This window comes from Leuciscus leuciscus (genome assembly GCF_965113295.1).
Source record: "Leuciscus leuciscus genome assembly, chromosome: 10".
In the NCBI taxonomy this organism is placed as follows: domain Eukaryota; kingdom Metazoa; phylum Chordata; class Actinopteri; order Cypriniformes; family Leuciscidae; genus Leuciscus; species Leuciscus leuciscus.
In genome coordinates, this window is record NC_138734.1 from 13,589,069 (window position 1) to 13,608,100 (window position 19,032).

At 40.4% G+C, this 19,032-nt stretch overlaps 1 protein-coding gene across 3 annotated transcripts in view; it reads left to right on the forward strand.

Annotated features, from left to right (window-relative positions):
- kiaa1549lb (KIAA1549-like b) overlaps positions 1-19,032 on the forward strand; it is a 181,105-nt gene that overhangs the window by 140,993 nt on the left and 21,080 nt on the right. For all 3 annotated transcript variants that reach the window (XM_082182860.1, XM_082182861.1, XM_082182859.1), the window contains one exon: positions 9,376-9,508. In XM_082182860.1, the coding sequence (XP_082038986.1) occupies positions 9,376-9,508 (133 nt within the window). The remainder of the gene's footprint in view (positions 1-9,375; positions 9,509-19,032) is intronic.

Genomic DNA, 19,032 nt, shown 5'->3' on the forward strand with positions numbered 1-19,032 from the left:
AATGTATTTCACTGATCTTTGTTATAATGTATTTTGTTCAAGAGATTATACATGCTGCTGTACTTTTTTAATGTACTCTTATGTTTTTATTTTGCAATGTACACAACAAGATACTATATTAAAGTTTTCTTGATTTCAAAGTCTGTGTATGTCTTAACATTTATATTTAATTTTTGCACTTTTAATATACAATTTTGAATACTGAATAAAATAGCTTTATAATAAACTATTAGTGTAATGCTAATACATTTTTAATGAGCTGAAAGGCTATTTAAATGTTATTGAAGTACATTCAAATTAAGCTTCAAATATATTATAACTAGTTTAAGATATGAAAGTATATTTGAAATTAACTGTAAAGAAATACACTTAAATGCACTAAATGTACTTGAAGTGATTCCATTTTAGCACAATTTAATATATTAAAATATAGTGCAAATAGCTTAAAATTGATCTTAAAGTTGTTTCAAAATAATAAATTTTAATACGCACTTAGTAAAGTAGAATTTATATATATTTATTTTTCACCTGGGTATATTGCTTGTATGTTTCGAAGACACTCATAATGAATTTGTAATGTACTTGTAACACAAAATAAAGTACACTTTAATATCACTAATCAAGCATGTAATTAGTCCCTACACAGGCATATACTTAAAGTATACTAAGTATACTTAAAAGTTGTTCCAATTTAGTACACAAAAGTACACTAAATACACTTAAAGGTATGCTTTACTACAATTGAATTACTACTAAAATATACTTAGTACAAAATTTGTTGTTTCAAAACACTTCACACTTCAAGTTAACTAATCATTAACACACTTGAAGTATAGGCTACTGGTAATTAGTCTGGCTGCAAGTATACTTAGCATATTTTTTTTTTTTTTTACCAAGGTGGTTTCACAGACAGGGCTTAGATTAAGCCAGTAGTAGGTCTCAGTTAAAATAGGACATTTAAGTAGCTTTTATAAACATGCCTTAGAAAAGAAAAACATTTATGTTGTGCATCTTGAGGCAAAACAATGGAACTGACATATTTTGATATATGTCAGCGCAATATGCTTTCAGTTCAGACAACTCAAACATGCATTTTAGTCTGGTACTATGCTTAAGCCTTCTGTGAAACCGGGCAGTAAAGATGTATTGAAGTAGTGAAGAACTCTTACTTATTTATTTTATTATTTTTTACAGGGGGTTGCATTCATTTGAAAGTTTAGTTTAGTTTATTGATTTATAAAGCACATTTTAAAACAACAGATGTTGAAACCAAAGTGCAGTACAAGAAATATAAAACAGAATTAAAACAGATTAAGAAAAGAAAAAAAAAACATTTCACAGAAGGATGTTTGTAGTGATAAAACAATGTAATGTTCAAAATGAAAGGCAAATAAATGACTGCATACATCCAAATCACCTTGACACCAGTTGGTTAAAAGTAAATGCAAAATTTGCATTTATTCATTCATTCATTTATTTATTTAATTAATGAAATTACACTAGACTTTGAAGCATTCTGCTACACCAAAGTTCAGAAAGCGCAAATAAATATTTCACTAATAGTGGATCTAAACCACAGTTTGACCTCTTGGTTAAATTAAAAGAACACTAATTTAAATGCGGGAAAGTGGAGTAGGCCTAGATGACGTATTTTCAAATTTTAAATGTATTGTTATTATTATTATCTTTTTGTGATCATTTATTAAACCAGAACCCCTACAACATCATTTTCCATAAATAATTGTAGCCAATATTAAGTGAAGAAGAATAGCAATTAAAATGGTAAACACATTTTTTATGTTTTCTATGCCATCATTTTCCAGCAAAAGTGGTTAATAGTTACCACAGAGTTACATTTTTAGTTTACCAGCAATTCAATTTACAACATATTATCTCAAATTACAAATATATATTAAAAAAACATTTGATGTATTGAAAACATATTTAATCAAATGTTGTGTATTCTAATATGATTTACTAACATGGCATCATCATACTCAGATTCTAGTCAGAATATGAGTCTAATACTGCTCCATTGGGCTGTAATTAAGGGGTGTGTAATTAAAATGCCTCTGCACTCAATTGGATAGACCTACAACCAATCAGAGAAACAGAGTAAGTGACGTATGCTCTTCACATCTTTCCGATTGACAAATGCCTTGATCGGGGTTCTCTGTTCCTCTTTTAAAATGAATGCGCTGCCGATTTCTTCTATAACAGACGCGATGGCGGAATCTACAGATCTCAATTCTCCAGCAGCAGTCAACTTTGTTGTAAACGAATTCAGGCCAAGCGCTCTTTGGTGACGTGGGTGATTACGTTACTGTTGATCATCTGTCCATCACATATCGTATAAAGCCCGCCCTGACAATTTGATTGGTACGAACAGCTCTGGTTCGAGCATAGTTTCTCCACAACGGATCAAATCCTCCAGACCGAACTTCCCGACCTCAAATGTTGTGGGCGGGGCTAAGTTCGGCTGGCATCCAGGCTAATGATTTACTGTACCAATGGTTCCCAACCCTTGTCCTCCTGACAGTGCTATGAAAATGTGCCTTATTGATAGGCTTTAACAATTCATATCTGGCTGAACTAAATAATATAGTTGGACTGTAGCTGACTTTTTCTAACATTTGCCAAAGGACCAGTATAATCAATGTGCAGTGAGCTTTGTTGACTAGCTGTTAGCAATCATGAGCCTTGATGATGAAAACATTGTGTGCTCAGAAATGTCTGTTGTTATTTGCCCTGGAGTTCAGGAGTAGACACAAAAGCCGCTGTCACAGAGAGGACTGTATCAGATATCTAGCACAGCCTCTGCCCGGTCTCATTAGCTGACCAAAATGCCCTCACTTTGGAGTTTTGTCTCAGTTTAAATATTTAATTTCCTTTTTGTATCGATTGGCACTCTGTCAAATCATGTGTAATTTGCTGCTCATTGTATAATAAAGGATAGCGTATCTTTCTGCTGCTTCTAGCTTTCCATTTGATGAATCCTCAGTAGCCAGGGATCACTGGCACAGCTTAAAATCTAACTTCAATAATTTGTTCTGTTGCCCTTGCAAAAGATATGAATGAATGAATGAATGAATTTGGTAGTTGTCCACCATGTTGTATTTAGCTTCCCTTTCTTTTTTGATCAATCAATCAATCAATCAACAAAGGAAGGAATCAATATAACAAACAACTCGACCACAAAAAAGGTCAAGTGAAGTCACATTTATTTATATAGCGCTTTTTACAATACAAATTGTTTCAAAGCAGCTTTACAGAGAAAACAGGAAAATAATGCAACAAAGTTTGTTTCCAGAAGAAAATAGCATCACAGTCCAGCTTATAAGTTCAGTGATGTTTCATTTTTGTTGTAAAAAAGTTATTAATTTAGTTCATTTATACAGTATAGCCGCTCTGGAGAAAACCGTGATGTCATCTTCCAGCTCATTCAGTTCAGTTAATGGTGTCAATGAATGCAGGCAGATCAATATTATTGTTGAAAATTAAATTAAATGTTAAATATAATGTCCCCAACTAAGCAAGCCAAAAGCCAATGGCAACAAAGGTGAAAAAAGGCGAAAAAGGCGACAGTGGCAAGGAACCAAAACTCCATCAGGTGGCAGAATGGAGAAAAAAACCTTGGAAGAAACCAGGCTCATTCGGGGGGCCAGTTCTCCTCTGGCCAACGAACCAACAGTGTATGATTATGATTCAAGCAGCATTATAGGTCAGAAGTCAGATTGGATTGGAACAATCAGAATATTATCCAGTTCCATCTGGTTTAAGATCGGAGTCATCACGCCGGTATGGAGACGGGTTTGTTGTGGATCAGTGCCGATGGCTGTTGTGTCGATGAGGCCATCACAGGGGAGAGTCTAGTTGACACAACCTCTTTTGACACTTCAGGGATGCGTTGTGGTCGTGTCTAGACGCAGGTCCTCCATCTGATTTGGATCCGGCAAGGATCCGGCTGACTACATCATGCGTTGTGGTTGTGTCTAGTTACAGGTCCACCATCTGATCTGGATACAGCCCAGATCCAGCTGATTACAGTAAACCTCGGAATAAGCAGAAAGCCTAACATTAGCGTAGATGCCATTCTTCTTATGATGTAACGAGTACATTGGGTGTTATAGGAAGTGATCCTGGTTCCGGCTGACCTAATTTATGCAGCCTAATAATCATTTAACTGATTTGAATAATAGGAATATAATTTTCTATGTGTATGCCAGGTTAAAGAGATTTGTTTTTAGTCTAGATTTAAACTGACAGAGTGTGTCTGCTTCCCGGACAATGTTAGGGAGACTGTTCCAGAGTTTAGGTGCTAAATAGGAAACGGATCTACCGCCAGCAGTTGATTTTGATTATTAACTGGCCAGAGTTTTGAGATCGCAATAGACCTGAAGGACTATAATGCGTTAAGAGCTCGCTCAAGTACTGGGGAGCTAAACCTAGTGCTTTGTAAGTAATCAGCAATATTTTAACATTTATACAATGTTTAATAGGAGCCAATGCAGTGTTGACAGAATCGGGTTAATATGGTCATACTTCCTGGTTCTAGTAAAAACTCTAGCTGCTGCATTTTGGAACAGCTGTAGTTTGTTTATTATGCGTGCAGGGCAACCACCCATAATAGCATTACAATAATCTAGCCTTGAGGTCATGAACGCATGAACTAACTTTTCCGCATTTTTCATTGAAAGCATGTCGTAATTTAGATATATTTTAAGATGGAAGAATGCGGTGTTTCAGATGCTAGAGACGTGGCTTTCAAATGAAAGATTGGTATCTGGTATCGAGCACACCCAGGTTCCTAACCGACGACAAAGACTTGACAGAGCAGCAATCAATTGTTAGACAGTATTCTAGGTTAGTACGTGCAGAGGTGTTTGGTCCAATCATTAGAAACTCTGTTTTCAGAATTAAGTAATAGGAAATTAGTAGTCATCCAAATTTTTATATCAGCTATGCATTCCATTAATTTCTTGAATTGGCAAGTTTCGTCGGGGCGTGAAGAGATATAGAGCTAAGTATCATCGGCATAAAAGTGAAAACTAGACCATAGGACCATATGATTTGATTCCTGTGATGCGGAAAAACACGGACGGAATCGCGGAATCCAGGCATAAAAACGGAATTTGTCAGATCTTGGATGAAAAGTAGGTCAGTAAACTTAAATAAAATCGTGAGACTAGTGTCTGTGAATATTAAATTGCATAAAGACTATTTAAATAGGAATCATGCATGTTCTGTGTGTCTCTGTGAATGAATGGAGTAGACACACTGTTTCATTTACCACACACTGAGGCACGCATGACGATTGCAATGTTTCAGCCTATATGAGGACATTAATGCATGAAGTAAGGGATCAAATATTCAGCAACCCGAGCTTTATCATTTGTTCATAGAGATCTATTTTTTATTTGTTGAACATCAATACAATTTTTACCCTTAAATGGGTTTGGGAGTTTTTTTGTAGGCTATTTCCTAATTCGGGGAACAGACACAGTCTCTATATGATAATATCTAGGTGAAAGAGTCTCTATGTGATGGGATTTATCTGACCTCAGTGACGTGAGACAGCTAGCAGATGGTCGGTTTAGCCAGTCTGTCTGCTTCCTGACCTGAGCCCCAAATCGTCATGTTTGAGCTCTAAGACTATGTGCCATATTACTAGAGAGAAGAGCAGCACCATCCCAGAAGGGATGAATGCCATCTCTTTTCAACAGTTCAGGTCTGCCCCAAAAACCTTTCCAATTGTCTATGAACCCTATATTATTTTGTGGACACCACTTAGACAGGTGTGTAACTCAAATAAGTAACCAAGGCAACTCACAAGGAAATCAGACAGGATGCAGGATTTCCAGATCAGGGCTTTGTTGCAGGATGCAGATCAGGAACAATAGACAACCACAGGAGTCATGGCAGAGACAACAGTGGGAGAAACCTGGGAGGAGATGACAGAGGCAGAAGCCAGAGAAAAGACAATGGCAGGAGGAGCCAGGGAGGAACCCTCAGCAGGAACACCAGGACGCAGGCCCACGGCGGAGTAGATGGAGGGAGGAGCCATGGTGGATGACAGGCGAAACCAGGGAGACAACTAATGGAAACAGAGCTTGTGGAAGAGGCTCTGGAGACCAAAGCTGGAGTTGCAGGGACATGCGGCCAAGGTGAAGCTAGGGTATTGGAGGACTGAGGTGAAACTGGAGGGAAGGAGGAGCCTGACAGAGCCTGACGGAGCCACAGGGGTGGAAGGACGAGTCAACGATGAAAGCCCGTAAGTCTATGGTGAAGTCAAACCAAGGCAGGGCCGGTGGGACAAGGAAGCCCAGTGGAGTTGTAGGGACGATGGTCCCAGGTGGAGCCGAGGGAGCAAGGATCCAAGGCAGTGCCGAAAGGTCGACAGACCGAGGTGGAGTGAGGGGCCTGGGGGTTATAGGCGGAGCTTGAGGGTCAACACTCCAGGGCTAAGCTTGCAAGCTAGAAGCCCAAGGCGGATAAACAATGTTTGGTGTAGGCAGTATAGAAGGGCCATAATATGAAGGGCCATTATGCATAATCCTTGGCATATAATTCAACAAACAGCCTCCTTGGCCGATACAAGACAGGTATATAATTCAGGAAAGGCATCTTTAGTTGGTTCGGTCCAGTCCACTTTTAGACACGCACTTGCAAACTTTCCTAAGCACTTCCCCTCGGGGGAATCCCCGCCACCATTTTGAAGTGCATTCCACTTCATGAAGTGGACTAGGGAAGTTTATGGACAGACCCTCGTTCCCTCGATTTTGACCAAGGGAGCGAGTCTACTTCATATGTACACTTCAGACACCTATATGTCCCACAATGCAGTACGATCGGATTGTGACGTCACCACAAATCTCGTCTAATCACCACCACAACAAACAACTCTATGATATATTATTAATTATATATATTTTAAATGAAAACAACTCACACACACCTATATGCATTTGGATGCTGCATTAAACAAATTCTTAAAGGGAATTTAAAAAAATAAATAAATCAACTCTATAGCTGATTCCAAGTGATCAATGGCTTAGGACGTTCCAATTCAGCCCATTGCAGTTTCCGCCAGTAGTGGGCACTCGTGCAACGTAAGCAATGACGTACATCCGAGGGAAGTTAGCGAGTGAAGGGCATGACACTAGAGTAGGCGGCTGCAGTTAGAGGAGGAGTGAAAAAAGCGCAGGCAAGCCGGACAGTTCTCTCTTCTCGCAGTGGATCTGACACCTGCGAGATCAAAGATGGATATCTCTGGTTTTTCGACATACGTCAGCATGACATCAGAGCAAGGCAGGACGCACTCTGACACATTTCTAACCGGCATGCATCTCGCGCTGATCACCGGTGATCGGTTCTGCGCAGATTTAGCTCATCTCAAACAAGCCTAATTTTGGACTGGAACGCAGCATTGGCTGGTCCCTGGAGCGTACGATCACACCGGTGTGATTGGTCAGTGCATGACGTGATCAACTGCTAAATTCAAATGTGCTTTCGCCCGTTGGCTGGCGCTGAGCCAGAGACAGGCGCGCTCAGAGCTGTCATATATCACAACTTTTCAGTATTTTCAACCACATAATGTTTATTTTAGTTTTCAGACATATAAGTACTAAAAAACAAACAATACTTTAGAGTTTGTAAAATACACACTGATGTCAAAGGATGAGGCAATAATAATCCTTTCCATTATAATTAGACACGTTTTATTCATATCAGATACACATTGTGTAAGTACATTTAAAGTTTACTCTATTCTTCTCCCAGTTCACCAGCCACTTACTTTTATGTATTTCGGGAGAAGTGGATGAATTCACGTGTTGTAAATCCAACTGATCCGATTCTCTGAACTGCGTCTGCGGCACAAACTAAGATGGCGGCGCCCATCGCGCATACAGCTCAATTAACGCGATCGTTATAAAGGCGTTTAAACAACAAAACACTTCCACATGCATATATTTGACAATCGGAATATCAGATATTTCATGTCATATCCAACAAATTTGTGAATATTTTGAATAAAAAAGGAAAAATTACATAAAAGCAGATCATCATTCATTCAGCTCTGTTGTTGCTGCGATGTGTCACGTGACAACCAATGACGCGTCACCATGGAAACCATAAAGTATCACGTTCTAAATAACGGTCGCCTTGAAAAACTCACGCTGGGGAGTCACCCAGAATATTTTAAACTTACGTGTGAAAAAACATTTGACGTTCTCCAGCGTGCAGAAACAAATACGCACTGGAGCGTTTGCCAAATCTGTTTCACCAATAAAATTATATTATTACAGTATCAACTGAGGGTGCTTTTATACATTCGTTTGAGGGTGCTTATATTAAAATTTGACATTGAGATGTTTTTTATCAATGTTTAAATTTTTTAACAAAAAAAAAGAAAAAAGATTTGTGATTAAAGGGGTGGTTCAGGATTTTTGACATCGGACCTCATTTTCAAGTGAGCCTGGTTGTTATTCATCAGTGGAGACAGTTTTCAAAAAAATTCATCCAGTCCTTACTTTTGGATAGTTCGCCAGTGCTAGGCTAGCGCGAGTCAACGGTGCACGTTAGCCTGCCATTAAAAACAGTTTTACCCACTCCACAGTACACCAAAAGCAAATAAATGATAACGCCAGACTATCGATGTAAATGTCTGTTGAGAGAATAATGTTAGAAATCAAAGTACTCTTGCATCTCAGGCAAAAGTCTCATCATCATCGGCAGGTAAATACACTTGCGTGATTGTTATGTGGACCGGCTCTCTCGGTTTCCTAGGTAACCAAATATAACTCCGCCGCTGCTGTAGACTGCTTATAAATACAGGGAACAAATTATAACTAATGCAATGTGATGAAAGGGTAGTTTGATTTCTAACATTATTCTCTCAACAGACATTTACATCGATAGTCTGGCGTTATAATTTATTTGCTTTTGGTGTACTGTGGAGTGGGTAAAACTGTTTTTAATGGCAGGCTAACGTGCACCGTTGACTCGCGCTAGCCTAGCACCGGCAAACTATCCAAAAGTAAGGACTGGATGATTTTTTTTGAAAACTGTCTCCACTGATGAATAACAACCAGGCTCACTTGAAAATGAGGTCCGATGTCGAAAATCCTGAACCACCCCTTTAAACATTAATTGGCAGACACACTGCATGACCGCTGTAATCCCCATAGGGGCCGCAAACCCCTGGTTGAAGACTGCCTTACATAAATATCTATTTCAATGGACATGACAAACTCATACATTGTATGTAGGCTCTAGAAATTACCATTTATATTTATATGTCCAGATGTTTGCAGAATTTGATGCTATTGTACTAAACTGTATGTATGTGTGTGTGTCTGTCTGTGATGGTTTCAGACCCTCTCAGGTGAGTCACCCCACACATCGCAGCAGACAGTCTCTAAATAGTCCCAGTCCTGGAGGAACAGAGATGGATCTTCTGGTCATGAGAGAGAGACCCAGAAAGGGGATCCGTAACAGTGGCTATGATGTGAGTGTTTTCTGTAAAAAGCATTATAACGCATTAGCAAAATCAAATGGAAAGAGTTCAAAAATAGCTGGCAGAGCATGGAGTCAGCTACAGGTTGTGGCTTTGGATAAATGCATCTGCCAAATGCATAAATGTATAAATGTATACTAGACAGTTACATATGATATTGTAAGGCCTTTCTTGGTTGTGGGTGGGTTGTGATACGCTTGTTAGTTCAGTGTTAGATGCTGCTATATGGAAGAAAAATAATAACAAATGTCTCGGTTGTTTAGTTTTCTTAACTTTATATTGTGGTGATGTGCTGCAGAACTGGGGATTCCCTCAATACCTCATACTCCTGGATTCCCCTGCGGCCAGGACACTTAACGCTTAATGGACTAATACAGTAATACAAAAGACAACTCCCACCTTATTGGGGATGTAGGCTAGAAATTGGAACAGGCAAGCGGACTCAGAATATGTTGTTTGTTGTTGACTGACTGATTTATTTATTTATTTATTGCAAAATTAATAAAGTAAAAAAGCTCTGGTCTTTATTTTTTTAAATGTAAGAAGAATCATAAGGTGATCTGAATCATGATGCATGTTCGTCACTATGATTTGGAATGGAGAATGGAATAAATGTTGACAAATTCTTATTTCTTTACTGTATTTTTTTTTTAATATAAAGCATGTAAGCATGTATAAAGCATGTAAGCATGAAGCTTACATGTGACATTATCAAGACAGAGTCAGCGCCACACACACAGTCGTGTCCCAGATCTTAATTAACTGTAGTATGCTGACTGGGTGCACCTCTCAGATATTGTAAACATGCTGACACGTATTATCTGAAAACAAGCTTACCTATTTTGAGCATGAAAATTGGCCTCTAAGCATTTAGTAATATGAGTTATACTGTTGTGGATTCACCTGTGTCCCTGTACTTAATGTGGATTCTGACTCTGTGTAAAAATAGCTTTATATTGATTACAGTAGCCACTGTAAGTGAACTTGGATCAATATAACTGTCACGTGTCAGTGCTTGTTTGGACTTCAGTTTGTGGCTACGTCTACATTAATCCGGATACATACAGTCGGCATCTAGTCATAGTTGGGGGCGTGGCGAGGGTGGAGTCGGCGTGGGGGAAAACACTGCGAACATCGTGTGTATTTGAATGACAAAAATTTGGTATTCCGAGTCATTGACGCCTGCCGACCGGCAACGGTACATTGTAAAATTAACTGCAATAGGTTATGATAGCCCTTATTTAATTAAAAACTGTGTCAATGACCCAACCAAATGGCCGGAGGTGTCGTTTCCAGACATATTTTGTGATCTGGTTGAATCTCCAAGACATCGCGGCAGCTGTAGCGGTAACATTAGCCTATAACTCAATCAACTTATGTTGCATACTATAACTCCATAAAACCTTGTCACTTACCAATTGTACTTCACTCCAAACTATTAATCCTTTTGTAAAACGGTGATCAGTAGTACGAAGTTGCCGAGGGACTGAGCTGACAGTTATCCCTAAAGTCCTCTAGTAACTCACAGTCTACTCCATAGGTTCATGGCTCGCGTCATGAGCCTTCAGCTGATAACGCTAATGTGAATGAGACATCCCTTATGAAAAACAACTATAGGAATCTTGTAGTATTTTGAGACAAAATACTATAGTAATCCTATAGGAATACTATAGTATTTTGGGACATACTATAGAAGTACTATAGAGGTATTACAGAACATCACATAAGTATTATACACTAGCCTACTATAGAAATCGTATAGGATTACTATAGTTCTTTTTCGTAAGGGATTTAGACAAAACTAGCCCACCACTGCCTAATACGAGTTTAACACCCACTACTGTATCACACAGGGATCTACTCACACAGTAATCTCAAAAAAGAAAGCTCAAAAGCCATTTTGTCCTCATTTCCGGTTCTGTGTGTTTATTAGGAAGGATGTAGAACATCAATTAATAATTTGTTTGTTTATTGGCGGTACAGAAAACGACACAGCAACTCTTCGGCATGATTGCCCCGTGTATTTCAATGAGCGCCAAGGCAATGTTTTCCCCCACGGGCTAAATTCACATCATGTGACGGGGCGTTCCCGGGGGCGTTCCCAGACCAACCGTCTGTATCTATACATTTGAAAACGGCGTTTTCGTTTATAAACGCTCTTGTTTAAAGTGCTCTTCATCAAACTTTTGAAAAACGCCTGAAAACGCTAAATTCACCTTACTGCGCATGCGTAAAACCCCACAAAAGATCACCGATATGATTCAGATGGAAAAATAAATAATGAAGTTATCGCGCAATTCTTCTGACAGGATAATTTTATTTCGTAGAATATCTTACCATTCACTGATGCGGTCCAGGTCGCACGTAGTCACCACATGTTTGGTCTAAAACGCAACTGATCTCAAATGTTAGCAAATGTTAGTAAATTCTGTTATCTTTCCAGGACTGTGATATGAAGAGTGTGCAATGTAGAATATTTTTAGCAACAGTGTTAAAGTGAATAGCACATAACAGGCACAATACTGGTATAAACATGAATATCTATAGATACAACATGCGTCACATGACTAAATTTACGTCATAGTTTTAAAATACCACCAGTTTCACAGTCCACACTACAACGTGAAAACAGCGTTTTCAAATGTATCCACTTTGGAGTGCGTTTTCAAAAAAGCTTCGTTTTCATTAATAAAAACGCCATCTCAGTGTGGACGGGAGGCCAAAACGGAGAGAAAAATATACGTTTTCAAAAGAAAACGTATTATGCCGAGTTCAGACTGCACGATTTTAGCCCCGATTTTGGCTCGCCGACAGGTTTTGAGAAATCGCCGACAAATGCCCGAAATCACAGGCAAATCGGTGCTCGTTCACGCGAGTGACAATCATGCAGTGTGAATGAGCAAATTTAAGACGCGAGCTGAGAGAATCACCGACGAGTCGCCGACGCCCGTGAGATATTTGGCGTGCTAAATATCTGGACCTGTCGGCGATTCAAAATCCTGCTGTGTGAAAGTGTTCTGACTGAAAACTACATCGGCGATGACCGACAGCCAATGAGAGAGCAAGATACAGAGCAGCGGGGAGTTCGGGGAGGAGTTATAGGTCACAATATCAGTATTTTAATAGATATATTTACAATTATATCAAACAGAAACAAAGCACAAACATTTGCTTGACCAGCAGCAACAGCAGCACATTGCAAAATTATTTATTTACCCCCAACTCTCTTTGCAGAACATACAGTCCTTGCTCCCCTTGTCTTCCCAGCCATTTCCTCATACATAATATGTTTTTCTTTTTCTCCTTTTCGCTGCAAATCAGTGCACAGACAATTTGGATCGCAAGCTTCTTGCAGGCTATCATTTTTAATAACAATTTCAGTCTCGCGCGAGAACTGCGGTCTTACGCACGCGGGATTTTGCGCTATTTCCTTATCACTTCTCGCGTGTGTTTGGTTGCGAAACGTAGTTTGCGGACCAGACAGAAGTTGTCTGCGATTCTTCCTCCTGAAAGTCATGCAGTGTGAAACCTCCTGTCGCCGATGCATCATACAGTGTGAACAAACCAGCAACTGAATGTTACCCCAGATAGTCACGCAGTGTGAAAAGAACAGTGACCCGACTACTTTGAAAATCGTGCAGTCTGAACTCGGCATTAGTGTGGACATGGCCTGTGTTTTGATTGGTTCCTGTTTTCCTATTTTCTTTTCCCGCCACTCTAATCTTACCTATTCATGGGTTTCATCAGGTCCCTTTCCACAGGTGTATTAATCAAGCACAATGCAGTCTGCATTCATAATCTAGGTCCTTGATTTTATACACCTGTGGAAAGGGACCTGATGAAACCCATGAATTAGAGGTAAAGATCCTTTGTTTCTATGGTTACTGTCATTATCATTTCAGTTGTATCACCTGTTTAGTCAATCATCGTCATCTGTATCACCTGTGGTCTGTTAATCAGTGTCATCTGTGCTTGTATTTAATTTCCGTCTGTTCAGTCAGTCTTGGTCCTATCTCTGTTACATTTAGGGCGCTTTCACACTGGCAGTTTAGTGCGGACCGGGGCACGGTTCGCATGAAAAATCGCTAATGTGAACGCTGTCATCGGACCCGGGTGCGCACTAGAGTACCGAACCCGAGACTACCTGGAGGAGGTGGTCTGAGCTCGGTTGCTCCCGAACCGTGGCGCGGTTCGCGTTAATGTGCAAGCAACACGGACTCGGGTGCGTGCTTGTTCAGGAAGTATAGTATCCCGCGCATGCGTATCACTGTCGCATCAGTGAAAAATCTTCTGCGAGCAGCAGAAACACGGCGTCCCCTGGATATGTGCTGAATTACACCATGTAATGAACATAAACGTAGTTGTCTCTCACTATGTTGTGCATAATAGCACCAAAAAAACAGACAAATTACAGCTATGCTCAGTCGAGTTGTATTCTCCATGCGTTTTCCGTGTGCGTTTGCGATGACGTAAGATCACTGCAAACGCACCTGGGTTCGATACAACTAATTGAGTGTGAAACCAGACCAACGCTGCGGGGGGCGCCGGGAACTAGCGCACTCGGGTTCGGACCGCAGCAAACGAACCCAGTGGAAAAACGCCCTTAGTGTGTGTTACTACCTGTTCTGCTGTCTTGTATTCAATTACATTAAACCTTCGTTTTTGGAAAATATATCCTCGTCTCCGTCTGTCTTCCTTCAACCACCCGTGACAATATCTCAAAGGTGATTGAATTACAGTAAATAAGATCCGAATTAATATGTAAATGATTCAGAATTAATATTTGACACTTCACACAACTATTTGTCCACCGATGATATGAGATTAGAGTATTTTATCAATTTAGGAATATTATCCCGTGGCCTACAGTAATAATATAAAAATTATGATCACTGATAATGAGCAAGGTAACAAAATCGACAGTATAAGGCAGTAACTTGTAAGCACAAGACACTTGTGTATATGTAAAATCAAACAAGACTTTATTAACTACTCTAATAACTACTCCAGCAATTCAACCTTAGTTTGTTTACTTAAAGCTGCAGTCCGTAACTTTTTTGGGTTAAAAATTATCCAAAATAAATTTGAGCAAGTACATAAAAAGCCAGTGTTCAAAACTATCTGCTTGCCTCGATTAGCTCGATTCAAAACGGTAAGCTTGTAATAATGTTTTTAATTCTAGTGGTACTGGTGGATTTCCATGGGAAATTCGAGCATGTCTTTGCATCATTATGTCACATCTGTACACATAAAGATGTGTCCCGGCTAGTAGGCTATATTACGTGTGAGGATGTTGGAGGTGGAGATTTATATCCTTCTCACAGCACTTGATATAATTAAACTTATCAATTTGATGGCGGATCCAGAAAGGTTCAAACAACAATCACCAGTGACAACGGGAGATTCAACCATTGTAAAATGCAAAAGACTTTGGACTTCGGAGTGGCTACAGAAAAAAAGAGACTGCAACCGGGCCCATGCGAAAACAAGGAAAAAATATCGGAAGGGCTTTTGAAACGTGGCGTGAAACGTGTTTTTTTTTCCATGCGTCGGAATATTGAATAATGCAATGAATATTCATCTGATTACAGATATGTGTGTTTGTATTTCAGAGAGAACCAGTTCTAAGGAAGATTAATTTGTTGGTATGACAATTAGAAATTAGAAACTGGAATGGAACCGAAATGGAAACTGAACTACAGGTAGCCCTAATACACATTAAATGTAGTCATGCAATGCTGATGTTGTTAACATTAACAATTTGAGAATAAAGTTTAATTTGCACAGTTTGGCGAATGTTAGATTTAATCAGCGCGATTTACTGCAATGCTTTTTTTTCCCTTAGTTGGTCAGAACAGAAGTGTATGTTACTTACTAGTTCAGATTACATTTTCGGGTGAAAATTCCGAATGACAGTATCCACACTGGTGCGGTGACATCCGCACATTCTCCTCAAAACATTGGATTCATCCACGCTGTGCCGTGCCGAGGCACAACCCACGTAAAGTTGATAATTCCGCGAATAACTGCAGTTGCAGATTTCGAATGGCTTTGCCTGGTGGAGCCTCGTGTACCGGTTTCCTGTATTGCGGGTTGCTATGAGTTTTCTCTGAGTCTGGATGAGCTGCTAGTGCAAGTACTCTGAGAGGGTTTTCTTTGGCGAAGTTCAACAAAGGCTCATACGGAAGAGTTGAGGAGTTTGGGGAGAGCTCTTGGTGGTCCGAGGAGCATGTAAACGAGCAAGCTGGACGATGGAAAAGTCAGCACGAATCAAAGCAAGAGCTAAAGTCACTGTAAAACCTAAGGCAAAAAAGCAAAGCAAAACTACTTGTCATTGGGTTATAACCATGTCTATCTGACTCGTCCTTCCAACTGTGTCAGCCAATCATATATTGTCTTGGGGTCCTACGCCCTTGTTAAAATATGTTCATTATGTCCTCAGTTGTATATTATGTAATGTAAAGCTGTACTGTTCTGTATTGTGCATATGTTTATGCCGCAGGGGGGCACTAAGGTGCAGGCTATAGAGGAAGCGTTTGCGTCATTTGGTTTGTCCCAGTTGATTTGCCGTAGTTAAAACTGAAAGCTGTCTGACCTAGAGACTGATGTGTCTGCAGCTTAAAAAAAAAAAAAATGCCAAGAACGGCTAAAGATGATTCATCTCTATCATCCACTCTTTTCCTACGAATGCAACGCTAGCTGCAACAATAGTGTAACATAACTCAACAGCCCTGTTCTCTGGTTCTCATAATCCTACATATTCCCCCCTTCGATCGGTGATGTTCCAAGTGAGAGAGAGAGGCAGGCATACATTCAAACACAGCACAACACTTCATCACTTAGCTGAGCTCTGATGCAAGATTTCGATTTTGAGACTGGGATATTGTGGGCCTATGGCGCGATTGGTTGGTAATTATGATGATGATTGTACTTTTTTTCTTTTCTTGGCTACCCTAGTTTTCGGTGGTGTGATGCACCGGTAAGGGCGTAATCTCATTTACATTGGCCGAGTTCTCAGGTTAGGGTTCTGGCTCTGCTCGCTCTTGGTCCCTCCTGAAGATTCCGCATTTGCTCATTGAGTCTTGTATCACATTAACACTTTTGTAGAGGAGGAAGGCCAGGGTAAATGTTACAATGTAGCTTACGACAGTAGAGGCGCATAGAGCGGTGTCGGCGGCAGACCAGGACCGAATTATGGGGGAACTGAGTGGCGGAAGGCGAGCAATTGCCTCCAAGACTGTGTTGATGGGGGTTATATCAATCAGCTGAGTTCCCTCATTCTTGATCCTTTGTTCCAAGTAACTCAGGATCAAGAGAGGAGTGCTGTTTGAAAAATGTGAAAGATTTTAAAGCTAAAGGGGTAGACAAAAGGGTATTAAAGTATATACAGTGGGATTCTACCCATGGCTAGGCTATCGATAGAGGAACTAATTTCACGCTGAATTTCGAACATTAGAGTGGTTACGAATTTCATTTGAACGAGATCCCTTTGAACTACCAAAAAGGGGTTTTTCATTTGTTTTGATGGTTTGGTTCAAAAGAGTGGGGTGGGTTTGCTGTTCATTAGTAGCAACCCTGGCTGTTTACAGAGTATAACCCTCTACACTGGGCCTGTCAACGCAACTTTGGGTTGGGGCATTACCTCAATTGCGGGGCTAGACAGGATTGCGGGTTTTAATATCATACCTGATAACAGAGAGAAAAGAACAGATGGTTAGCGGTGAATCTTTTAATTCAGTCGGACCGTTTGGTTGGTATTTTTATCGGTTGGTATTTTTATCGGTTGCGAGAGTGCCATGACGGGTAGTTCATGGGACTCTGCAATCCACGTTTTGGGCACAATGGACGTAGTTGGTTAATCCTACTGTTTAGCCCTATACTAAGGTGTCTGTTGGTTTAAAATTGTTTAAGGGTGGGGCATGAAAGAGAAAGGAGGAAATGAAGAAATTGAGCATTAGCAATGACACCTGTGGGATAATAATTACTTCTTGTTAGTGGGGACAATCTCAACAGAGTGGGTGTATCTCGATTTGGATAATAGTAAGGTCGGTGTTAATGCAGACAATTGAATGTTTTGTCTTGTTTTTGAATGTAATTTCATGGGGTCCTGTCAAGTGAGGCAGAAACTTCTTTGACAGGCGATGGGGAGTCGATTGTCGTGACTGCACAAAACTGTAGTACCACACTTTGTCTCCAATGTCAAGTTCTTTGTGTTCTTTCTGGTCATAATAGGCTTTGCGTCCTTCTGCACTTTTCTGGAGTTGCTGTTGTGCAAAGGTAAATGCAGTTCTTAGGTGGTGATGCAACTCCTCCAGATATTGGTGGGTGGTATATGCCGTGACAAGCTTCATGTCCCCTGGCTGGTAGAGCAGGTGGAGAGGCAGTGTCATTTGCCGTCCCATCATCATCTCACAGGTGTGATAAAAGCTTGTCAGGCACTGACTCTAGAGGTTGGAAGGGGTCTTACCAACCCCTCGAGGACTATTGCTTAGTCCCACCAGGGGATGATAACTTCTCCTGCTGAAATTACAGTGCTGAAGCAATCTGGCAGTTAACTGGGTCTGCATGGCGGGCAGTACACCACCTTTCAAAGACACCCCATTTAGTGGCATAGATTCTTCTCGTGGAGGGATTCCTAGCACTGAGAGTGGTCTTTATGACATCTGGGTGATTCAGAGAGAAGCAGAGGGGACATTGTGCTGTCCCATGATAGGCAAAGAGGACACCTCTGCTTCGTAAAATCTCTCCCAAATCTGCTACTAAGGGTGTAAATCGCCCTAAGGGACAGGAACTTAAAGCAGAACCTGAACTTAAAGCAGAACTTGCACCTAAAGCAGAACCTGCTGCACTAGCCTGTGCAGACGACGGGAACACAATCCATCTGGCGATTAATGTAGGTGACTACCATAGTGTTGTCCACCCGCAATAGGACATGCTAGCCTCTTTACTGGTGGAGGAATGCTTCAGGGCCAGAAATACAATTGATGTGCCAATCAAGATGATGACCTCACCAGATTCCCCGGGCTGGATTGCCACCTAAGACCACTCCCCAGCCCATATGGGTAGCGTCTGTTGTTAGCATCTTGCGATGACAACTACCACCTAGAGTGGGACCCAAGGTGAGGAACCGGGGTCTGAGCAACATAGAAAGGGATCGAAGCCGCAGCATGTAACCCTTACCATAAACATGGATTTTAGAAAGTGTTCTAAACAAACTTCCTGTGTTGTGGTAGGATTTCTATGTTAAAGTATGCGTCCGATGTGTATTTATTAAACCTTTGGGGAAAAAAGCGCAAAAAATACTAAATGGATTCATCAAGCAGTAAGGATGATTTTGTTGCCCTCTTTCTTCTTAAAAAGAGAAAAAGAAAGAGGAAATATTGGGTCCATCCAATCCTGAGATTGTGCCGAGAGGAAGGAGAGTTTCACCTCCTTATCATGGAGTTGCGAAATTATCCCGAGCGATTCAAAATTTACCTCAGAATGTCAGTGGAACAGTTTGATGCTTTGCTAGC